A 26292-nucleotide genomic window follows, 5' to 3' on the forward strand; every position below is an offset into this window, starting at 1 on the left:
TCTCATCTCAAAGGGAGGATCAGCGTGGTGTGCTCAATCATACCTATGTTGATTCTCCTGATCCACATTATTCTGCTGGTTATCGCTTTGAAAATAGCTTAGGAAACAATTTTTAGTATTTATCTTATAGGTGGGAAAATGTCAGATAAAAATTTAAGGCGTAACATGGCTGGTGTTACAGCACTAGTTCCAAACGTACCATAGTCAAACACAGCATTGCCAATGCAGTATAATTTTACCCTTTTAGGTATAATTTTGAGGTGCTGATACAACGTAGTACATTCGAACAGTCTATGGTAAAATCCAAAATCTCTAATACATTTCGGTATATTATGGTTGCATGCACCTGGTCAAGTTTTACTTTTCTGAAATTATGAAACTCCTCCACCATCTTAGGGATGTTACGAAAACCAAAGAAATTTTCATCGACCGTAAACGTGGCACAAATAAGAAATCTACGCGAATTGAAACTTTTCTAAAAGAATAGTGAGAAGTTTGCATCCTTTTCAAGTTATTCTACATTTTTTTTTTTTTTTTTTTTTAATCAAAATCTGACGCAGAGTACAATGATTGTATCCCAAAGAACTGTTTGGGGCAGAATTCTGGTCGTAAAAACGGTATAACTCATCACAGCGCATTGGCAACACTGGTTGAAAATAATCAGTAAATCTTGTCTTTGAGTTAATCCTTGTACAAAACCATAGTCACATCTGTTGAAATAAAGCCCAGTTTAATTAACGGCATGGGATTTTTGCTTATTTTGGGGCCACGCTTGTATTTCAGAAACGGAAAATTAAAATTGCAAGAAATTGGTTTTTTAGAGTTTGTATTAACATTAATGCGCTTCCAAATATTATCTACTAATGCTACGTCTTCTTAACTGGTGTCAGATTTCTTCTACTACTACTACTACTACTAACAACTCACCGCAGCACCAAGCCGCCTGAGGCCAGCAAAGGTACGTACGCTCCTCCTCTACCTCAATCTATTCAAAGCCTCCCTTTTTCCAACCGCCCACGAAGTTCCCATTTCCTTTGAATCTTTCTTTATGGCATCCTCCCACCCCAGACGGGGACTCCCTGCTTTCCGTTTAGCCCTAAACGGCTGGCCGAAAAGAACAATCTTCGGCAATCTGTCATCCTTCATCCACACAACGTGCCCTAACCACCTCAACCTTTCTTTCATTATAGCCCTAGAGAGCGGTATTGATACACATTTTTCGTATAGACTATTGTTTGAAATACGGTCAGTCAGCCGGGTACCCAGAACAATCCTTAAGCAATTACTCTGGAAAACATCCAGCAAATCGTCATCCGCTTTTCAGAGCGTCCATGTTTCAGAGCCATATTTGACCACTGTCATCACTGTAGCTTCCACTATTCTAATCTTGGTTTGCAGACTTATCTTCATTTTCTTACAAACTTTTTTCAACTGTGAAAAAACACCCTGTGCCTTGGCTATTCTATTTTTAACATCTTGACTGGTCTCACCGTCTTTACTAATAATACTACCAAGGTAAGTGAAGCTGACAACCTTCTCAATCTTTTTGTTACCCAACGTCACCTTTTCATCTTCACTTATTCCTAGCCTTAGCGACTTAGTCTTCTTAGTATTAATTTTCAAATCTGAACTAGCACCCTGAATTAGCAAATCATCTAAAAGTTCATTCATTTTGCTCAAACTTTCAAATAGGATGCTTAAATCATCAGCATAATCCAAGTCCAGGAGACTTTTTCCTCCCCATTTGATTCTGTGGTCTCCCATTGCCTTTCTTGAGCTCCTTAAAACAAAGTCCATCAAAATAATCCATATAAAGGGGGACAGAACACAGCCCTGCTTAACTCCTGATCTAATACAAAACCAGCTGCTAACCTCATGTCCTACTTTAACCGCAGCAGTGTTATTCTCGTACATAGCACTAATCACTTTGATGTAATTTTTTGGTATACCATACAAGGATAAAACTTTTATTATAGGTCTTCTATCAACAGAATCGAACGCTTGCTCATAATCTATAAAACTGAGGACCAAAGGTGTTTGAAAACTCAGGCACTTCTCAATTATTAGCCTAAGAGTGAAAATTTGGTCGAAACATCCTCTACCTTTTCTAAAACTGCACTGTTCTTCTCTTAAAAATTGTCTACGGCATCTCTCAGTCTAAAAAGTATCGTATTACTAAGCAATTTGCTACCTACAGAGACCAGACTAATGCCTCGATAATTACCACACTCACTTTTATAACCTTTCTTATAAAGTGGCTTAATTAAGGTTTTCCTAAAATCGTTAGGTACTTCCCCCTTTTCAAAAATCATGTTCATAATCTTCAGTAAATTATTTCTAAGCTCAGAGCCACCATATTTAAGAAAATCATTTACCACCCTGTCAGCACCTGGAGCCTTATTATTCTTTAATCCTTTTAGTAGTGTTGCTAATTCCTCCTCACAAAACAAATCTTCCTTCACATCCAAAGTATCACAAACTTTTTCATTTTCCTCTATATTTTTTCCTGCAACTCTATCTCGGTTAAGCAAGTTCTCAAAATGTTCGGCCCATCTCTCTTTAGTTTTTTCCTTATCGCTAATTGCAACCCCATTCCTATCTTTAACTGGGCCAAGTCCGGATTGACTACTCCCTCTCAATTTATTAACATGCCAGTACATAATTTTACTATTATATTGTCTAGCTGCATCTTTCAGATCCTTGCCAATTTTCTCCATAGTCTCCACTTCATACCTCCTTAGTTTATATTTTAATGTTTTCTCTACTTTCTTTATATTTCTTTTGTTTTTATACGATCTATCACTCAGATAGATTTCTTCTAGAGATAGAAAAATTGCCATTCAAAGCTTCCATTTTTCTAGTTTCTAAGAACTATGCCTTAAATCTTGACTTTGATTGGCCAATCAAAAATCTTATGCTTGAAAGTTGAACAACTTCGAACTCTAGAAATTACGAACGGCGTACATAATTGGCGCTGTAGTAGTACCTATAATACGGCCCGGCCATAACAGACATACTTGAAGTATCCACAAACCATCGAAAAAACAGTGTCGGTAAACACTATCGGAGTATCGGAAAAACCAAATGAAGAAACTATTAACATCTGGACGCTTAAACTTTAAAAAACAAGGGTAAACATATTCAAAAGAATTTTAGTTCAATTTTCATCTTATGGTCCTAACCTTGAACAAAGCCAGAAAACATAAGAGGTTGAAGAAAATACGAGGCAAATCACGGCCAATGAAAAAACAGAGAAAATTTCAAAATTCCGCTCTACCGTTTTTTTTTTTTTTTTTTTTTTTTTTTTTTTTTTTTTTTTTTTTGTAGAAATAAGTTTAAAATATATAGATAAGAAACATGTAGAAACACATAGATAAAACAAGCATATGGATGAAAGTACAACGGACAATACAAAAAAAATCCTTAAGATACAAAAACAAAATAGAAAATGTTTATTTCAACTTCAAAGTATTATTTGCTACTTTGGATTTTTGTTGTGGCTACTTTTTATGGCTCCTTGTATTATTAGATTCATTGTGTTCAATACTGAAGTACTCATGTCAGCCTAGAGCATTTATAGTGAACAAGCCTATTCTGTATCATTCTTCCTTTCCTGCTCTTCTATTAAAAATTTCCTTGCGTCTCTCCAACAATGACCTCCATTTTCGCAGAACGAATTCCCCTTTTCTAGTCACTTTCTCCTCTCCAACCTTGCCTCCCTCATTGCGCTTCAACAAAAATAATCCTTCGACCACCAATAAAGTTTTCCACTGAAAAATACAGAAGAACTTTTTTCCCGTACATAGTCGATATGTTAAATAAGTGAACATTCTGTCCCCAACTTTCATTTTACCTTCCAATTGTTTCTCTTTGTTTCGCAAATATTTTCCTTAACTTTTTGAAAACTTACTTTTTTTCCCGACTACCCTTATTATATTGACTTTTTTCTCTTGATTGAAAATGGAAATTTGACCCCTCTGGGCTTCTGATAGAATATTTTAAAAAATAAATCTTATCCTATCTTTCAAGTACATTAATTCCTTTTTTTCAATTTTTTTTTTACTTCTGCCCTAAAACGTATTTAGAAGAAAAAAACAATTTCACTGATAAACAGAGTCGGCAATTATTGCCAGATAAGAGCTTTAATTTCCCCAGTAGGTGTAGATGGAATCAGCTAGAAAATTACTCCATAAGAGTCACAAGACGTGACACAAAATTACTAACACGCTTAATTGCAAAGTAACTCAATTGATAACAAGTTTAACTACATAGTAATTACATTGACAACACGCTTAAATGCATCAAGCTAGAACAGTAAAGCCCTATTTTCATTTGGCGCTTAACATCTAAGCTAATGAATCAATAAAGCTGTGATCTCAATGCACAATCTCAATACAACATGGCGTTTCTAATGCCAAATTGGCGCTTCCAAATGGTTTTTTTCATTTGGCGAACTGCCAAATGAAAACATGGCTTTCGGGAGTTTCATACGCGAGAGTTTTCAAACTGCATCCATAATCACACTCACTTCAAGCGTTTCACATAGTAAGTTATCAATTTCATCACCTGGGTCTTTCACTCTGATAGACACTCCCACTAGTATTCAGCATTTGTCACTCACTAAATAGAAAGAGATAATGGTATTAAGGTCCTATTTTTGTCACTCTCGGTTGTTCCCATGTTTCTTGCAGTATTTCACCCATTTTTGATGTTCATTTCGGTCTTTGGGGCCCCATTCCTTTGTTGGCTTGCACGCATTTTTCATTTTCTAAAAGACAAAATACTTATAAGAACACAAAAAAAAGCAATGTGAACTAGCTTAGCTGATTGGTTTATAGATTATCAAGTTGCCTACTATATGAGCGTGTACTATTAAAGAACATTAAAGGACAAGCAAACATAACTCTTAAATAGAGAACATCTTCTGCTTCTTTAAATTCACAGGATATAACGAATAAGGGTTTTGAGCTATTCATACCAAAAGTGACTGTTTTCAAAAACTTCTAGTCGATATGTCCTACCTCCTATGACGCAAATATGCAAAGTAAATCTTTCCCGAATTCTAAGCTATTAAAAAAAAAAGTGTGACATGCGCCATCATCTTTTGAAAAAAAAATGTGAGATGCACCATCATCTTTTGGGCACCAAAAATTGATCTTTAATGTATTTCCTCCTTAGTCCCCGTCATGCCTATTCTAATAATTCAACTACACAAACTGACCCCAAATCTCATCCAAAAAGGACCATTCTCCTTCAGCTTCTTCATTCAGATCATCTGGCTCCCAAAACAAACCGCCAAAAGATCACTGATTTATTTAATGGCTTTGCTCTTCTGAATTTCTTAGTTAAGTATTCTGAAAGTCTGAACTTTGACAAGTTCGTTGATCTTAAGGTTCCTTTTCAAGTAAATATCGATTTAATCGTCCAAGCACAGACCTTCGATTTCTTGAAATTATTATAAATTTGATATTATGACCTCCCTATTGGTAAAAAGAGAGGTGTCACATTAGCATATGCGTGTAATTATCCTTCCCCAAAATCAATTTCTACTTCTAGCATTGCAGATTACGTCAACACATTTGGTTAAGCCTAAGACCTAAATTATTACCACCAAATTTATTCTACTGTTTGTTATTGTTTTTATAAATCCACAAATTAAAGAGTTGTAGAAAAACAGCACTTCTTCCGGCAATTGCATAGAAATGCTAACTTTGTTCTCTGCAAACCATGGTAGACGACAGCAATTTCCCGGTAGGTGTCGCTGATGGTTTAAAGTTAAGCAACTCCTTTAAAGTCTTTGCAACTCACTTGACTTAAAAAAAAAAACAATGTGAGAACACCAACAACAAAAGACAATGTTTCTCTTGATTTGCTTATAATTACACTTTCTAGAGTAGATCAGTTCCTTAACCTCTTTAGGAAGGAGGAAGCCAGGGGCGGATCCAGGATGTTTTTTAGGGGCGGGGGCAAAATAGGTTGATCCGATAAACTTGCGTTAGGAGCAAGTTTAACTAACGCAAACTTAAGTTAATTAAGTAAATTACACTACTTTAGACTACGAGGCGCACCCCCCTCGCCCCCCTGAATCCGCCAATGGAGGAAGCTCCTACTGCTGTTTATTTTTGAAATATCTTTCCATATTTAATTACAACTTTTTTGTTGCTGAGTTTTCTTTTCAGCAGGCTATTGGTAATGACCTTTTTGACTTTAAATGTTGGGTCTTAAATTAAAAGGATTAATTATCCCCTTTAATACCTAGAAATTCAATAGGTACCAGAATTAATTAGCTGCTATCCTGACTTAAGAGTCCTTTGGGTACCAAAATTAGTAAACTAAGATTGAGCTAGGTTCTCTAGTTTTTATATGTTGACTAGTTTACTAGTTTTCTAGTATTTGTATATTGAACTAGGATTTTTCTAGTTTTTACATATTGTGTTGGAATACTTTGCCTGGGTCGGGTAAAAAAGGTTTAAAAAGGTTAAAAACTTTAAATGTTGGGTCTTAAATTAAAAGGATTAATTATCCCCTTTAATACCTAGAAATTCAATAGGTACCAGAATTAATTAGCTGCTATCCTGACTTAAGAGTCCTTTGGGTACCAAAATTAGTAAACTAAGATTGAGCTAGGTTCTCTAGTTTTTATATGTTGACTAGTTTACTAGTTTTCTAGTATTTGTATATTGAACTAGGATTTTTCTAGTTTTTACATATTGTGTTGGAATACTTTGCCTGGGTCGGGTAAAAAAGGTCATTCGTTTGCAGCCTTTAAAGGCCCCAATAATTTTGATCTAACAAGATAATTTTGGTCTCCGTTATTTTGTAAAATAATATACATCTCCGGATAATTTAATTCCGATTTTTTCTCCATCTTTTCTTTTATTGTTTCATTGATTTTGTTTTCATTGTTTCTTTTCTCTATGTAGATGAGGTTGATGTCTCCGGGCCTGGATGGAATAGTGTGATTTATTGTTTATTATGTACGGTACTCAACTTCACCTGGGTTTTCAGCTGATATTCTGTGATTGTACGATTTTGAACAGCTCAGATTGTGCCATTTAAGACAAATCGTTCAGTTACCAAACGGATATTAATTGCCAAATTTGAAACTAAATTTAATGTATAATTTACGCCTTTATCACAAAGTGACACAATTACAATAAAAAAAATTTGGTGCAAAAGGTTCAGATGTCAAAATTCTTTGATACGGTGCAGTCTTGATAGGGATGCAGACTTCAGCACCAGACGTCATGTGTTCGAAATTGCAAAGTTTTTCATCTTTTCTTTTCTTCAGGTTCCAGCAATAACATGACAGTTACTCATATACAAAATTATTCTTTCTGGAATTTCCATTTTCTCAATTAGTCTTAAATGAAGCTTAAAGCTTACACAGTTTTCAAATAGTCAGTTAAAATGCTTCGCATTTTCATGGCGAAGCGCAGTGACACATGACTCGAATTTTACATAATTCATGGCGCCAAACTCGCCATAGGTGCCAGATCATCGATAGTCTTTAATTTTAAATAAGATTTATCCAAAAGGAGAAAAAATAGGAAAAGAGGGAAAAAAAGAGAAAAATTACTGGACTGGAAAGACCCCTCGAGAAACTACCTTCGCAGAGAGAAATGAAGGTATATCAGAAGGGAGGGAGCTCCATAGCAGAATGGGCTGCTGAACAGGAGACGTCTGAGATGCTGTTGATCGTTTAGGTCCATTAGATCTACGAGAAGAACTACGTAAGGAAGAAGAGTATCTACCTGGGCCTGTCTGTGGAAAAAAAGCTGCTGTAGAAACGGCGGAAGCGTACCTTGAAAAGCAGAATGCATTAAATACATATCACTTTTACCTAAAATACGATCCAGCGGAGCTATTCCAGCATCGCTATATAGATCAGAAGAAGAGTATAGCCAAGGGACAAAGGAGTTATTTGTTAGTAAGGGGATCAACAAATAGCATTGACGGAATAACGTATATGAGAGCGAGTTCCTAATACAAATGCAGAAAACTATATGCAGGACAAGGGGGTGGGAGTGAGAAATTGAAATGCAACACCATCTTAAGGTAGCAATGTAAAGCCTGAATAGTCTCTCTCTTAGAAAAGTTCAGATCCACAGACAACCAGCTTAATACCTCTTGCGGTCTAAGAGAGAGATTTACAGCCCTTTTCTAGGCTCACAACCCATTGAATGTTAAACTTGGTCTCCTATTGGTCAATATTAAGAAAATTTCCGGTATTTTCGTAAGAAAAGCTTCACTAAGGTGTCCAGAAAGCAACTCCTAAGGACCCCCGCCCCATAAGGTGTGTGCTTCCCTATTTAGAAGCCCCCGATCAATTAGCGAAATAGGTTCTAAATTGTTTACCTCAAATAAGGTATCACCTGTCTGTTTCCTGACAGCTATGAAAGCCCAAATTGGTATTTGACTAACGGCTATAAGGGTGAGAATCCAACCAGCAGCTGAAAAAAGAATTATTTTAATTTAAAATGAATATTAAGTTTATCTTATAAGATAGGGTATAGCCCAGTGGGACCTCTAACCCTCCTCTAGATCCCCTCCTCTCTTCGAAATAAAATAAATTCAAATAATAAAAATGAAAGCCTGTGTAATCAATAGAAAAACTTCCTAGTGAAATGCTAAATAAACTATGTGACTTCTACGATGAAGACAAAATGAAGTCTAAGGTCATTGTCTTTAGTCAGTCTTTGAAGTCTAATTTACTTTTAAATGAGAAACCGTAGACAAAATATGATAAGAACGCAGCAAAAATGGAAAGAAAAACAAAAGAAAAAAGATGAATATTAGTACTAGCGAAGTAACCACAAAAAATAAATTGTAATAAATTTATAAATTGTAATAAATAAATTTAAAAAAAGCAATAAATCGTAATAAAATACGAGACAAGGAAAAAAAATCGAATAATCAAATATAAACCATGTAAGAAATTGAAACCATGGATGACTTGCAATTTATTTTTTCAGTTCATTTCACATAGTTTTGTATGTGTGATTTTGTATCTGTGAATAAGTACTTGAACAGCATACAGAAAAATTGGATTGATTTATCAGGTAGCATTTTAGTCTCACCAGCACTATTATTTCTCTCTATACAACAGTGAATTTCAAGCTATGATATAACAGTGAATTTCAAGCTATGATCTAAAGCTTGTATATAGTCCTATTACTATTAAGATGGCTTTACTTCAAACTTGTGTACAAACAAATCATAACATGTCCTTTGCAGAACCAAAACAAGAGCTAGTCATTGAACTGAGCCATTGTACAAAAGTGATACGAAATTAAACGAAAAAAAAATAAATAAAGCAGCAATCCTAAAATGGATTGCTGCTTTATCTTAAAAGGGATTGATCCTAAAAGGGATTGATAATATTTTTATTCTGTAAAAAGTGTCCTTAATTGGTTTGCTTTTACTGTACCCAAACTCCTATATTATTTTAAGTTTTCAGTAAAGGGCTAGTTTTTAATAATCCTAAAAGCATAAGGAAACATAATTAGTTGTTTTATTTTTAATAGCTGTATTGATATATTATAGATAGGCTGTGAAGTAATAATTTTTGTCTGTTTTAAGTTTCAACTTCGCTCTTTAATTCCCTCGGACGAACTTTATTTTTGTAAATTAATCTTTGTTCGTTTTTGATTAAAATTTAATGTAGGAACAATGCTGCCCCGATCTTTTTTATTTATACAGAATAATGTATGTTCGTTTAAAGTTTTAATGTCACCCTTAGTTTCAGTTGAAAACTTATTTTTAATATAATTTCTTATTATCACCGATCTAGTGGAGATAAGATAATGATTTACAAATTAATTATTTATTATATTAGTTCTTATATTTCATTAATTATTGCTAATTAAATGAATTTCTTGTTCATTTAAATGCCAAAGAGTTTACTTGAAATTTTTTAATGTTCCAATTATTACAAACATATATGGTGCAAACATAATTGTTGCCAACAATTTGTGGATGCAAATGATTTGACGTGAAACCCAAGAAATATTTAAACCCAAAAAATCCGAAATTTCCAAACAAATATAGGCTCAAAATACAACATTTTCAGAAACAAAATGAGTTCACAATTGTTTGTAAGGTTCAAAAACTTACTAGTTCAGTTGGAAGTAGCAAAATTTTGAGCAGGCCAAACATATTTTTATTATATTAGAATATTTTCTAATTCAATATAATATAATAATATAATTTGATGTAATATATGATATATAACACTTATTGTATTATGTAAAATTCTTTTAGACTTACTTGTTGCTGAGGCAGGCATATAGCTGTCCCCAATCTTCAGTGGCTCGTAGTTAAACAATGAATAAACAAAGATGGCCAGTAATGAAACAGGTATGAAAAATCCCCATTCTATAACCCAGTAAAAACTGAGCTTTGTTCCTAGCATGAAATAGATGTCTCTGATGAGGTTTTTATATCCTAAAAATAGTTTCAAGTAAGAATATTCTTTATTGAAATAATATCATATTAATAGCTTGATCTAAGATTAGGAATTGGTCGCAAACTTAGTTATTCAACTGGTCTGTCTTAGGAATGATCATCATCTCAAGATTCTCAAGGACTATTTCCATCCTAAACAATCAAATTGTATCACCTAGTCTTTTGAAAAGTCTAGGATAATCTGAATTAGGCTAAAAATAATGATAAATTGTTCTTATTTTCGTTTTTGAAAACTTTCTACAGTATTTTCCAATTAAGTAAAGCAGAAACAAATTTTTTTTAGAGATACAACAAATAATAAAGCTGAATATATAAACAAAGTTGAGTCTTAGCTATGGAATAGTAGTGAAATTGTTATCTCAAGTTGAAACATTAAGGCCTTAGGACTGCAAAAAATAGAACAAAAAATTTACAAAAAATACAATCTTACAAAAAATAGAAAACTTACAAACAATACAAAAACTTACTTATACTTACTTAAGACTTACTTATACTTATACTTAATCTACTTATTTTTAAAATATAAGAACTTACTTAAAATATACAAAACTTAATTATAAAACATACAAAAAAGCGAAAAATAACATAAAATTTAATAGAAGTGAATCTTCGTTACTCAGCACTTTTTCAAAATTACCGGCTTAAAATTTCAAACAGTAAAAACTCTGAATTTTGGTATCGCCTCTTTCTCTCACTGTAAAAGTCTAAAACCTAATGCGTCATTAGCACTTTACTGAAAACTATATGCGTCTTGAACAGTCTTGTAAAGTACAAACAACATCAAATTGAATATTTGATGCATAATGATATTAATTGCTTCAAACAATACAAACTCTAATGCAAGCTAAGGAATAATGTTATTGGCTTATGTAACAACCACTGGTATAAGTTAAGGAATAAGGTTATTGGCAAATTAAACTTTATTGGCACGCAAATAAACCAATTAAATTCAACCACACTTTTCAACATGGAACTACCTTCTTAACACATAATATCTCTTTTCTTCAGTGCAATGCTACCAACGTGAACAAATTTAAAATGATTATTTATATTTTTTAAGCAAAAATTTCGAATATTAAGAATGACTGAACTTTGTAGAATTATTTAAAACATTGAAACTACCAGGCCACGTAAATGGGAAACTTCATAGAAATGAATCTTTAGCATGTTAAGTAGGATATAACAGAATTTAATATAATATTTGCGCCACTGCTAGTTTAGGATTACCTCCACCCCCCTTTCAATTACACTACTATTTGATTTAACATTGCGGATTCTGAAAAAGCAGATCGGTATGTTTTTTACTCCAATTAAATAAAAAAAAACAAGTTTCTTCAACTGAAAGTAAGGAACACGATTAAAACTCAAAACGAACATAAATTATTTCGTATATGAAGGGGTTGCCCTATTCCTCAATTTCTTGCTCTTCAGGCTGAAGTTGTTAGCACCTTAAAAAGAGCTTTCTATTCAAATTAAATGACCCTTGTGTTTCAGGAGTTGTTCTTAATAAAATTGGGACAAACAGTCAAACTTTAGCATAAAGGGCAATGTATTCAGGAAGGGACAACCCCATTATATAAGGAGTAATTTCTGTATGGTTTGAGTTTTAATACTGCTCCTTACTCTCAGTTGAAAAAAATTGTTTTTTATTTAATTTCTGATCATTTTTCAAATAATGCCGGTAAATCTGGCTCACTCTCTATGAAAAATTTCCTTCCCTACCGAGAAACTCCTCCATTTAAAATTCCTCCTGTGAAAATTCCACCCCCTTAAAATTCCTTCCATACAATTCCATTCTCGCTGTGACCAGTGACCAAAATTTCAGTGACCAATAAGACGAAGGGTTGAGTCCCGACTCCGCAATCGAAGTTGAGTTAATGAATTAGCTTGGTGGGAAACCACCAAGCTTCATATGGTGGTCAACAATTAACAATTAGCTTGGTACGGTTTTCAGAAAAAGATAAAAATGAAGTACTCCCTAGTAGAACTAGCTTAAAGTAAGTTTGCATTTTAATTTAAAAATACGTGTTTTAATTAAAGGTGTGCATCTTTAAGATGCAGCTTATAATCTTCTGAAAGTTAACAAATTTTTCGTTTTTAGACTTTTTTTTATTGACTGTAAAACACTGTTGCCAAATGGACAGTTTTCCTGCTTTTGTTAAACCTTTTCAACTTGGGTGACACTGTGACAGTTTATGGTTTTAAAAGGTAACCTTTTGAGAATAGGGACAGTTTTAATTTAAACCATATCTCTTAGTTTTGTAATAATGTGCGTTGTAAATAACGTTGTAATGTGCAGCTATTTTCTGGCGAAAAACTGTGAATGTACTTTTCTGGTTTGTATTTTGAAACGTTATAAAAAACATGTTTTGACTACTGAAAAAAATGTAAATAAGCAGATAAAGTTAGGGGTTATGAACTTGACTCAAGCCACCACTTTTCTAGAGGGATACTGGAAGTTTTCCTTTTCAGCTCTTCTTGGCACTTTGGTCTCAAAAAGTTTTGGCAACCGTGTTACACCATAGAGATGACTAAAGTGGTCCACATACTGTAGAATGGCTTTAAAAAAAATAACACAAATACACCTATTGTTCCTTTTAGGCAATTGTTGGCTTTAATCTTCTATCCAGTTTAAAAGTGAAAACGAGATATATATAGGTAATACTTTATTTATGTCTTAACAATTAGCAATATCGTTCCGTGAGGTTGCGCTAGACGGTGCTTGATTTTTTTTTTTAGAAAATCTTGGGTTTCTTCTTTTTATCTATTCTGCATATTCTTTGCACTGATTTTTTTTACATACTCATTTAACGTGAAGAGCGTTTTCTTTTCGAATAATTCTTTTGCAAATTAAGCAAGTTATGCTAATAGCATTTAACTGAACAAGGCACTTTTTTCAAATCTTCATTGGAATTAAAATTATGAAATTCTCAGGATGAAATAAAATGAATGAAATGATTACTCATGCATGCTCACCATAAATCCAAGAGATGGCAAAAGTTTCCAAAATGGCCATGATAAAAATAATGAATCCTCCTCCAAAATAGTCCACAAGGTCCAAAATATACATTCCACCCTGAAAAATAATTTTTTTCAGAACGTTAAAATTAGAACGATAGACCCTTATTTTCATTATTTTGTAACTATCATTATTTTTTCATTGTTATTATTGTTATTAGTATATTTGTATCATTTCGTCATTATTAACAAGATCAATGTTTATTATCACTACATTATTATTATCATTATTATATAATACAATTAGTATTATTGCAATTGCTACTATCATTATTATGAACGTTATATATTATTATTATTTCATTACTTTGCAATTATTAGTGAAATTACAGTGTTGTGCTGCAAAATGAAAGTGTATAGATCACAATAAACCCAAAAGATATATTTTCAGCATTTATTTGTTGATAGGGTTGGTGAAAGTGAAATAGCCTGGTACCAAAAGCAGTGGAATTAGCTAATATTCAAGTGCAGAGTTGCCAACAAATCATTCTATAAAAGAAATTTCCAGACGTGATAGGCTTCCAAAAGATTTTACTGGTCTATTTTCTTCCATTTTATTATGTTTCTTTCTTTTTGTCTCATTTCCTCGTACCTAATTTAGCGATTTGTGTTACTCTAAGTGGATTTATTTTATGCCAAGAATTGGGCCTAACAAGCAAGTCCTAGACTCCCCCTCAGAGATAGAACATACTAGCTCAAATTATTCTGTGGTTGCGATGTTTCACTAAATATTCCGGTTATGATTGTACATCCTAGTGATTCTTCGTTTACAATGTTATTTTATTATTTTCTTGTTTTAAAGTTTCATCTCTCAACATTAAATATGTGAATGCAGGTTCGTTTGTAATTGTCATCACAATTTGCCTTAGTTTTTGTCCTGGCTCAACTTTTCACTTGCTTTTGTCCTTGCTCCACTTTTTGCTCCACTTACGCCGCAAATCTGGATGCTAAATTTATAGTATAGCTTGGAAAAGGAAGAAGAGGAAGAAGCAGAAAAAAGCAGAGCTGTTAATTGGCTGATAGAAGTAGGGTCATTCAAAGGGGGGATGGGTAACGAGGCAAGATTCCCCAGATGACATGGCTGGGGGGGGGGAGGGACACCATGGATGGGGATAAACCACGACTTGGGCTTTTTAATTTATGTTGAATTGGGAGGGGTGGGGATACACCGTAGTTAATTTTGACCCGGGCACCACCTACCCCAGGAACAACCCTGGATGGAAGCCACAGACTGAATAATCTTACCAGCGTCATATAAACAAGTCCCCATCCAAAATCAGCAGTGTTCTTTTTTCAAAAGTTTACAGTCGTTTCCCTTATACGAGAAAGGATTCCGGTCTGTCCAATATACCGGTTGCATATATATCCCTTACACTCTGGAATCATATTAAATAAAAAAAAACAAGTTTTTTAAACTGAAAGTAAGGAGCGACATTAAAACTTAAAACGAACAGAAATTATTCCGTATATGAAAGGGGCTGTCCCCTCCTCAACGCCTCGCTCTTTACGCTAAAGTTTTTTATTGTTTTAAAAAATAAAGTTGTGAGACAGAGTCAAACTTTAGCGTAAAGAGCGAGGCGTTGAGGTGGGGACAGCCCCTTTCATATACGGAATAATTTCTGTTCGTTTTAAGTTTTAATGTCGCTCCTTACTTTCAGTTTAAAAAACTTGTTTTTTTCATTTAATTTCTGATCGTTTTTTAGTTAATGCAGCTTTTATTTGCATAAAAATTTTACTTTTCTTTTGCTAAATGGATGTCTTTACAATTTAAGTTACGTAACTAACTTCTATATTCGTATATTTTTCTTCTGGCAAAAAATACGAAGTTGCAGATTTTTGCAGATATGAGCTTGAAACCTATGTAATAGGGTTTTCTGATACGCCGAATCTGACGGTGTGATTTTCATTAAAATTCTTTAACTTGTAGGGGATGTTTCCCCCCTCTTTAAAAAATCGATTAAATTTTCTCAGGCTCGTAGCCTTTGATGAGTAATACTAAACTTAATTAAATTTATATATTTAGGATCAGCATTATAAACACATTCTTTTGATACATTAATTGACATCAAAATTCCGTTTTTTAAAGTTTCAATTACTATTGAGCCGTATCGCTTGTTTTTTTTGTTTTTTTTTACGTATATGTTATTACGTATATGAGGGGGTTCTCCTTTTAGTCATTATCACGCTCCTTTCGTTAAAAGTTAAAAAAAAATTTCACAAACCCCTGAATCACAAAGGCCGTTTAATTAGAATAGATAGCTCTTTTGAAAGCACTAAAAAAAAACTGTCGCGTAAAGAGCGAGGTATTGACTTGGGGGAGAACCCCCTCATATACGTTATAATTTCTGTTCGTTTTAAGTTCTAATATTCCTTCTTACATTTCAGTTGAAAAAACTTGTTTTTTTTTTATTTAATTTCTGATCGTTTTTTAAATAATGCTTGGAAATACGGCGCCCCCTTCATAGAAATGTCCCTTACCCCAAAGAAACATCCTCCACGGAACTATTCTCCCGAGTATCCCCCGCCTCTCGCCCCCCCCCTCCAGAAAAAATCATTCCTGAAAATGGTTGTATACTTCCCAATAACCAATAAATAATGCTGGCAAGTCCGGCGCCCTCTTCATGGCAATTTCCCTTCCCCCATGAAAGATTTCATCATCAAAAGATCCTCCAACATAACCCCTGACCCCACCTTCCCAACCCCTAAGAGAGAAAAAAACACCAGAAAAATTAATTTAAAATGCCCATAACCAAAAATAAAAGTTAAAAATGGGTAAAGTTAAAAACATTTAGCCCACCCTCTGGGAACATCGGGGGATTAAGTCATCCTAAAAGACATATTTATCATATTTTCGACCATGTTGAACAAAATGGCAATCTAAAAATTTTGATCGGGTGATTTGGGAAAGAATTGAGCGTGGGAGGGGGCCTAGTTGCCATCCGTTTTTTTTGTCACTCAAAAAGGGCACTATAACTTTTAGTTTCCGTTCGAATGAGCCCTCCCGCGATATTCTAGGACCACTGGGTCAATACAATCATCCCTGGGAAAAAAACAAACAAACAAATAAACACGCACCCGTGATCTTTCTTCTGGCAAAAAATGCAAAATTCCACATTTTTGTTGAAAGGAGATTGAAATCTATACAGTAGGGTTCTCTCATACTTTGAATATTATGCTGTGAGTTTTACTAAGGTGCGATAGCTTTTAGGGGGTATTTGCTTCTTTTTCTAAAATCAGTCAAATATTCTCAGGCAGGTATCTTTTGATGGGTATTACTAAACTTAACGAAAGTTATATATTTGAAATCAGCATTGAAATCTGATTCTTTTGATCTATCTACTGGTATCAAAAACCCGTTTTCTAGAGTTTCGGTTACCATTGAGCCGGGTCGCTCCTTACTTACAGTTCGTTACCACGAACTGTTTGATCTCTTTTAGCGGATATGAGAATCAAGGAGTAGAAATTAATGGATAGAGGGTTATACACCAATTTGTTGATAAAGAACGGCCAAAACCCATCCCCAAAATATTTTTTTTAGAGAATGCAAGTACTTTGCAATTTAAAAAGAAGAAAATAGAAGAAGAAGAAGAAAACAAATAGTAAATCAATCTGCTTCCAAGTGGTTATGGAACTATAGTCCTTTACTAATGAATACAATTTTTAAAACACTGCAAATTCGGCTTCTAAGCTAACCGGTGACCTTTAGACAAGTCAGCAAACGAAATCAAGTAGCTAGAAAGGAGGATTAGTAGAGTTTCTTTTTTAAGCTGTCTTCTCCATTTGTCTTCGCGCTACTTTTAAAAATAAAGATTCATTTGAAATACAAACACTAAGCTTACTGGTGTGATGTAAACAAGTCCGCAAACGAAGCCAAGCAACGAAACAACAGCAGTAATTTTCCATTTTTTCCACTGGGGGAAGTCGTCGTTGATGACAGTGATCACACATCCAGCCGAAGAGCTTGCACTTCCTACTCCAAGAGTGAAAAGCATCAAGAAAAAGAGCAGGGCAAACAACTGAAAACAAAGTAAAAGAAAACTGGATATACTGGGATATTCAGAAACAACAGCAAGTAAAAGGAAAGTAAAAGGGATATTCAGAAACAAGGTTAAAGGAAAAAATAAATAAAGGTTGAAGGAGAGTAAAAGAAAACTATGTTGGGATATTCAGAAATAACAGCAAATAAAAGGAAAGTAAAAGGGATTTTCAGAAACAAGGTTAAAATGGAAAAGAAATGAAGGTTAAAGGAAAGTAAAAGAAAATTGGATACTTTTGGATATGCAGAAACAACAGAAAGTAGAAGGAAAGTAAAAGGGATATTCAGAAACAAGATTAAAAGAAAAAAAGAAAATCAAACAGTTCGGAGTAACCCATCAAAAGTTACGAGCCTGGGGAAATTTGCCAAATTTTTGAAAAAAGGGAAAAACACCCCCTAAATGTCGAGCAATCTCAATGAAAATCACACCATCAGATTCAGCATACCAGAGAACTATACTCTATAGCTTTCAAGCTCCTATGTACAAAAATGTGGAACTTTGCATTTTTCTTCAGATGAAAGATCGCAGATGCGTGTTTATTTTTTTTCCCCAGGGATGATCGTATTGAAACACTGATCGTAGAAGATCGATAGAGGGTTCATTTGATCGCAAATCAAAAGTTCTATTGCCCTTTTTAAGTGACCAAAAATATTGGAGGGCAACTAGCCCCCTCGCACACTCATTTTTTCTTCAAAGTCACCTGATCAAAATTTTGAGATAGCCATTTTTTTCAGCATAGTCGAAAAGTATAATAACTATGTCTTTGAGGATTACTTAGCCCCCCACAGTCCCCAGGGGAAGGGCTGCAAATTATGAACTTTGCCCAGTGTATTGTATAGTAATGGTTATTGGTAAGTATAGAGACGTTTTCAGGGAGGATTTTTCAGGTGAAAGGGGGAAGGCTACGTGGGAGGATCTTTCCATGGAGAAATTTTTCATGGGGAAGGGAATTTTCCATAGAGGGTGAGCCGGATTTCCCAGCATTATTTAAAAAACTGCTCAGGAACTCGATCAGAAATAAAAAAAAACAAGTTTTTTTCAGCTGAAAGTAAGGAGTAACATTAAAAATTAAAACGAACAGAAATTATTACGTATATGAGGGGTGTCGCTTCCTTCTTAATAGCTCGCTCTTTACGCTAAAGTTTTTTTTTAGAACTTCTAAAAGAGCTTATTATTCTAATTAAACGACCTTTAGCACTCCAGTAGGTTTTACTGATCTGTTATTTACTATTTGGTGCAATATTGTTTGCCATGTTGCCTTCAAATAGTAGGCCTAAATTTATCAGTGATGTTGCCATTGCATTCAAGCTCATTCTGTCTTATCTCTCAATGAGATCAAATACCATATCTGGAATTTTACATAGAGGGGGAGTGCCGAATAACTGGAACAAAAATCAAACTCAGGTTATTTTATGGTTATTATTAGTTAAAAAAATCTAATATGGTTATTATTAGTTAAAAAAATTAAATTAATACGCACATTTTGTTTTAATTATTCATGTACGCTGAGCAATCTTCAAAACCTGCATTAACTCAAAAACGTTCAGAAATTAGATAAAAAAAACAGCAAATTGTTTTAACTGAAAGTGAGGAGCGACATTAAAATTTAAAACGAGCAGAAATTATTCCGTGTATGAAAGGGGATGTCCCCTCCTCACTGCCCCGCTGTTTACGCTAAAGTTTTTTATTGTTTTAAAAAGTAGAGTTCTAAGAAAGAGTCAAACTTTAGCGTAAAGAGCGGGACGTTGAGGAGGGGACAGCCTCTTTCATAATTTGTTGGCCGAACTCGTTGCTAAAGTGGTTACTGTCTAAACCAAGAAGCGAATCTTCAGTACTTTAAGTCAGATTTAAAAGAAGTTCAAAATAATAGTTTACTACTGTTAGTTTAGGGTCACCATTTGGCTTGCTTTTATTTGGTCGATCGTGACTAGAAAGAAGAAGAAGATGAAAAAAGTAACCACTGGACAACCCCTCTGAAACCCAAAAGAAACTGATTTGGACCCAATGTTCTTGGATACTTTCTCCTGAAATCTCAGACCCATAGTGTGAAAGTGAGTTGACTCCTAACTCAGTCCAAACAAATCTAAGAACAGGCAAAAAACTGACTCGCTGCAAAATGAGCTGAGTCTTAACTTTGTGAAAAAGCGATTGAAGGCTGCTCTAAGATGATCCAGGTCTAGAATGCGAAATTTCAGTCATCCGGCGATACAATAGGTTGAGTCCTAACTAAACAATCAAAGTCGAGGTAGTTAATCAGCTTGGTGAAAAAATGAGCCAAGTCCGAAGTCTTGGTACGTTAAAAACTGAGCTAAATAAAGGCTACGGACTGACAACTGATTATAAAGAAAGGTAGGGGTTAGAAAAAAGGTCTATGCACTCACTCGGTTTAAGACAAGGTAAGTGCTAGCGTCGAATAAAAACGGGTTCAAGTTCAAGCTGCGACCTGACTTGGTACAAAACCGAGCTAAGCCATGACTCGGTGAAAAATGAACTAAAAAAAGACTAAAATCTAAAATGAGCTTTAGCTTAAATTTAGCTAAAATGAGCTAAAAGAGCATCAATTAGAATGAAATCCCTTAGAGCCTAATCTTGTTTGGCCAGTAGGCTGAAAATCTAACTAGCCAGCATGCAATTTAAAAGAACCTTTAAATGTGGTTGAATGCTAATATTCTATATTTTTTCATCCAGGCAAAGGAGCCACAATAATTTTCTAGGGATGATTATCTGAAACGACAAGTTATCCAGCGCATAAAAATTCTCATAGTGACTGCGGCTTGAAGAGCCATCAATAGCCAACGTAAATAATTTCAATCTTCAGGGGGGGGGGGGGTTGCGGTGGCTTTAATGAAGTACCTTAACTGTAACAAATTGGATCAGGTGTCTAGCAGCTAGAAACCAGTAAATATTTGTTGGTATGCAACTTTGTATATTCAAATTTCTCTTCCTGTTACGCAGCGACTAAAAATAGTAACGCTGTATGGAAATTACTGGTAAAGTGTCTATGTGATAAATAGAATTATATTGTTTTCACCGTCAAACGCCTATAAAACAATTAATAGGTGTTATGATTCGAGACAAAGTAGCATAGCCTGAGATTGTATATACTACAACAAATAACAACATAGTTTATGTTGAGCTTTATGTTTTGTTGCAAAGTAATAAAGAATTAGCTTTTATACATGGCGCATTTTAAAATTAGCGAGATTGATCAGATGTCATAAAAAAAGTATAATAAAAAAAATAAAAAAAGGTAAAGTAAAGTAAAAAAAGAAAATAAAGTTGATTTTAAGAACATATTGTACTTTGAGACCACCGTTAAGGAACGTGTAAACATCTGATGTTTTTTTTTCATGTTTATAAAAAGGCTGACTTATTACGTGTGTTTTTTTTGTCTGTTTTATGTTTTATTATTAATTTCTTCTAAATTATATTACATTTTCAATTATCTTTGTCAACTTTTTTTCAAATTAACAGGAGGAAAAAACAAGAAAGCCAATCGAAAGAAAAAATTGGCAGTACCTGAGGAAGAAACGCCATCTTAGCTATGGCTTCAGGGTAGGAAATAAAAGCTAGACCAGCTCCACCTTTAACAACTTTTGTAATATCGACATCTAATTCGTGTGCCAAATGACCAAGGATGGCAAAGATTGTCACACCTGCCAATAAACTGGTCCCAGTATCCACAAAAGTGATGATGATGGAATCCCTGTGAAACATAGAAACTATAAGCACACAAAAACATAACATAAACACAAAAAACATAAGCACATAATTGGATAAACATAAGAGCGACATGGATTAAAATAATGCTATGAATGTTTCAAACTGAAGCCGACGCCGAACTTAAAAGTTCAAATTTTGCGTACAAAACGTTAACGGTCATGCACAGTTGTATACAACTGTGCACGCTCCTCCAGGGGCGGATCCAGGTTTTTTGTGGGGGAGGGGCACATAAAGTTGATCCGATAAACTTGCGTTAGGAGCAAGTTTAATTAACGCAAATTTGCGTTAATTAGATAAATTACACTACTTTAGGGGCGTGTGACCCCCTCACCCCCTGGATCCCCCACTGTGCTCATCTTCCATACATCCATCCTCCAATCTTTCAAAACTTCTCTCTTTACCCCTCCCTAGGAGTCCCTAGGAGTAACCCTAGAAATTACAGGTTCGCAAATTACTCGTAGATAATTCCCCTGGAAAACATTTCCCCTGTTTCTTCTGTGTCCATGTGTTTTATTATTTTTTTTTTTTTAGCCTTGGTCAAGATGGCAGCTTGCTATTTTCGGCACCCAAGAAAATATAAATTAATATAAAAATAGCTATGCATATCACTAGTTTCTGCACTCTGGCAATCAATAAAGCAATATAGATTACACAAAAGTGCCTTCACGTACATAGGGTACACAGGCATGGGCGTACGTAGCTTCTTTTCTAGGGGGGAGGAGGGCAGCCGATTCTGTGATGAAGGGTGGGAGGAGGAAGCTGAAGATATATTGTCAGCTCACAAAACCTTACTTTGCCAGTAAGTTCTATCATACCTATGAAATCTTTATTAATAAGTAATCACCAAAAATCATCAATAAGCTTCAGCATTAATCTTCTTAGATTAGAGCTAAATCTTTCCATGACATTAAGGATAATTGTTTCTTGTTTGAATTTTATTCTGTCATTTCGGTTATTTATTTCCAACTTTTTCAACCATCTACCTTTTATCAACTGCTATTTTAGCCATCTACCTTTTTTCAACTGCTTCTTTCACCTTTTGCTTTTTCAACCATCTGCTTTTTGAGTCATATCTAGTGTAAATTTGAAGTTCTAGGGGTGCAGAAGCCCTCCTCCCCCCCCTCTGTACACATATGTACACAGGGTAGAATTTGGTCATTAATTTCTAGAACCGTTACACTAGGATAACAGAAGTCAATAGTATATTTAGAGAAAAATAGGGAATAAATCTCTTTGATGGTCTACCTCTACCCTCACCCCCGTCTCCCCCAAAACCGCAAAATGTAAAGTCATAAGAATCAAAAATTTATGCAAGGAAGTACCTGTATCAATCTTTTTGGGCCTCCAATTTGGGAAGATTTTCAGGACAAGTTCAAATCGTTCAATATTTCACCAGAAATACGGAAATTGTTGTAATTGCATTGTCTTGAAACTTATGAATTTGACGCATTTTACTCAGCTGTTTCAGTTTTTATTCTCTTTTTGTTCGAGGCGAGGGGGGGGGGAGGGGTATATGGAAGTGTGTATGTATTTGGGGTTTTATGTTTTTGTGTAGTTTGGGTGTCTGAAGCAACGTAATTCAAGCTCCCTTTACTATTTTCTCCTCTCTTTCCTTCCTTTTCTCTCCTTATTTTACTTAAATTTTTTTGTTAATGCCGCATTGTGTTTAATCCTTTACAAGCAATAGCCCCTGTGTATTATCGTAATGTATGCATGTTTTTATGAATAATTCAAATTATATTATCATTTTTTTTAATGGGGGAGGGGGGGATTTTAAAAACAAGGGTAGGGATTAAAGATTTTTTTTTACTTTTTTAAGATCAAGTTATGATTCAGAGAAAATTTTGTTAGTTTGTTAAGAGAAAAAGCCTTTTACCCGCATTTTTACAACCTACTAACGAGTCAGATAAACATTTAAGGGGGTGGGGGCAAACCTGATGCCCCCATATATATGGCCATGGTCAACGCCTATCCCAACATGAGATGTCACTGAGTTTCAAAATTAGCAAGCTACCACCCCGAGTTTAGATCTGAAGAAGCACCAACCCGAGTGTCGAGGTCCCCATTTTTGTAAGAGCAAAAAAGGGCTCAAATAAATTTACCCTGTGTCTCTGGAAAACCTTGTAATTAGACATGAATTGCAGTAATAGTCTAGAAACCACCAAAGCTGCTTCAGAAGAATTCTGATATTACAAGTAGGTCGCTTTTAATTATCTACCTTTCTCTATAGATTAAGTTATATATTATTTTAATGTTTATTTTATTTATATTTAATTTAATGTTAATTTCTTTAAATAAAATTTAAATTAATTTTAATTTACAATTAATTTTCTTTTATTTCAAGATTAAGTTATACACAGACAAGACGACCAGAGCAAGCAATCGCACCATCGCTTGCACAAAGGAATTGAACGCATTGTACTGCATCGCACTTTCATAAAAAGATTTCATGTGCTTAACAGCACTATCTTAGTGATGAGTTTATACAAACTGTCAGCTTTATAAGTTCCCAGAGCACATCTTGGCAGCTCCCAGCTGCCAGCAGACTGAGTCTTTAGACTCTTATAAAGTCCTTTTTTAGTTTACGTAGTTGCTTGCCTTATTGTTCATATTAGTATTGAAGTAATATTTTTCCTATTTTACATGATTTGATTGAACAGAAATTTGGAATGTAAATTGGTTTCCAATGACAACACACGAATAATTATAATCGAAAAACACTAATCAGTTATTTCATTGAACTGAATAAAATTTAAATTTACAATGAGTTTTAAATGCCGCTGAGGTCCCTCTGATTATCCAGCTGCAGTTATGGGAGGGTTATTGGCCTCCTCTTATCGTCTTATTAATCATAGTCCACACTGGCAGTGCTGATCTTCGTTTCATTTGTCTTCAACTAAGAAGCGCTATGTGTGGTCGAGGGCAAGCCATCGAATGCTTCGCATTCCCTTTCTGTTTACTTTGCCCAAATTTCATCAGGCACCCTTTAGGGCTAGTTTAACTGTTACTGATCTTAAAGAGTCACACCACTGGCCCTGTCCCAAATCAAAGAATCACTAACGCCAGAACTGGGATCCCAGTCTTGATTGAAATGGGATTGCAAGTTCAGCACTCGGCAAGAGACATATACCAGTAACGGACCACTAATAATTTACAGCTTTAACGGCTAAATAGGTTTATTTTGGAACCCAAAATCTTACCAAATTAACTGGAGAAAAAAGCAGAAGAAGAAAAAATCACTTGTGTCTTATCTACATACCTGTAAATAGGCTGCTTGAATTTGTTATAGCTCGAGAACATGACAATAGGTCCAAAGCTGATGGCAAGTGAAAAGAAGCATTGAGTCACTGCTGCATACCAGACTTTGGCTTCCAAAATTTTGTCCCACTGAGGCGTAATATAGAACATTATTCCTTCATAAGCTCCAGGTAAAGTTACACCTCGGACAAGGAGCGTCAACAGGACGACGTAGGGGAACAGTGCAGTAAAGTAAGCAGCTTTTCCGGATGAAGATACACCCTATAAAGAGAGTTCACGAGGAATTAAAGAATGTGTGATAACGAACTGTAAATAAGGAGCAACTCGGCCGAATAGTAACCGAAACTCTAAAAAACAGAATCTTCATAGCAATGAATGCATCAAATGAATTAGCTTTTTATGATGATTCAAAATAATAAAATCCATTATGTTTAATGATACCCATCAAAAGCTAGGAACCTTGGAAAAATGGGCTGATTATTGAAAAAGTAGGGAAACACCCCCAAAAAGTCAAGTAATCTTAATGAAAATTACACGGTCAGATTCAGAATATCACGGAGGCCTACTGTTGAGGGTTTTCTGACGAGAAACATCAGCTTTTTCTCATACATCTAAAGCTAAAGGCTTGATATTTTCTGTTTTTTAAATGATTAAGACGAATACAAGTATGCAGAAAATTTTCCAAATTATAAATCTTAATCTAATTTAAAAAATGTCCGTATGCCGCAAAAACTAAAAAATTCAAAAGTATGTATCAAGAACGACAGTATTCTTTTGTTTCTACCTTTCTTCATATTCTTGTTATATATCTTTCTTTTTACACAAAAAAAAACATTAGATTTACCCTGCTCAACATGAGAAAAGGCTGAAGTCGTCATCATCCTGATGATAGAGAGAACTAAGACGGCAAAATAGCACAGATTTTAGCGTTAAAATACTATTGATGGCAACTCTTTTTTTTTCTAAATGCCACCTCCTCTCCTCTCGGTGACATAATAATCTTTTTCACTTAATTTCAAACTTTAATGCGTGAGCGAACGTTTAAGGAATGTCACCATTATTTGAGAAAAGCCCAACCTCACATAGAAAAAACTCAAAATAAGAGAATAAACTTGTATGTACACATATATATAAAAAAATAAAAAACGAAAATACGACACATCTTTAGCTACTGTTATAGATGACTCTACTATGCCGTGAAGGGTTTTCGTGACATTGTTAGAAAAATGTCACAAACTCCTCTTGAAGAAAGCCCGAAGGAAAAAATAATTGTTTGAAAAGAACTAAGAGTATTGTATGTGTAACTAGACAAGTTCATTGCGTAAATAACCAAATAATAAAGCATATAACTATCAGAATTGTACGATTTGAATGTCAATATTATAAATATTTTTATTTGCATTTTGTTTAAATGTTAAACCAAGTATGCACATAGCCAGAATATTAGTTCAGAGGTAGTCCATTCCATTATATTTGAAAATTTTTATTAAAGATTACGATGCGGTATATTACATGTTACCACCTAAACCCCAAATCTACCATTATAAAAAATAAAGCCTGGATTATAGCTTCTTTGTCCCACATGTTTACTTCCTTGACCTTCTTTGGGAATTTCTTGCAGGTATTCTGATCTTTTTTTTATTTTTTTTTATTCGGTTTAATTTTTCATCTTCTGCAAGTATTTTGTCAAGTACCAAGTGAGAATTAGAACCGGTATATTTTGATTACGTGAAAATTAAAAAAATCGGCCTTAATCAAGGAGGCACACTTGTGCCTCTTTAAAGAGGCG

The 26292-nt window shown here is 34.4% G+C and overlaps 1 protein-coding gene across 1 annotated transcript in view; it reads right to left on the reverse strand.

The window, feature by feature from the left end:
* Positions 1–3139: 3139 nt before the first annotated feature.
* Positions 3140–26292, reverse strand: part of LOC148940552 (sodium-dependent nutrient amino acid transporter 1-like) — a 76157-nt gene continuing 53004 nt past the window's right edge. The window contains exons 7-13 of the mRNA XM_089105654.1: positions 24505–24764; positions 21042–21228; positions 17325–17501; positions 13444–13543; positions 10270–10446; positions 8359–8453; positions 3140–4768 (exon numbers count right to left, since the gene is read on the reverse strand). Of these exons, the coding sequence (XP_088961780.1) occupies positions 4661–4768; positions 8359–8453; positions 10270–10446; positions 13444–13543; positions 17325–17501; positions 21042–21228; positions 24505–24764 (1104 nt within the window). The 3' untranslated portion in view covers positions 3140–4660. The remainder of the gene's footprint in view (positions 4769–8358; positions 8454–10269; positions 10447–13443; positions 13544–17324; positions 17502–21041; positions 21229–24504; positions 24765–26292) is intronic.

This window comes from Artemia sp. Qi Xiang Cuo, chromosome 19 (genome assembly GCF_049724085.1).
Source record: "Artemia sp. Qi Xiang Cuo chromosome 19, ASM4972408v1, whole genome shotgun sequence".
NCBI classification, from domain to species: domain Eukaryota; kingdom Metazoa; phylum Arthropoda; class Branchiopoda; order Anostraca; family Artemiidae; genus Artemia; species Artemia sp. Qi Xiang Cuo.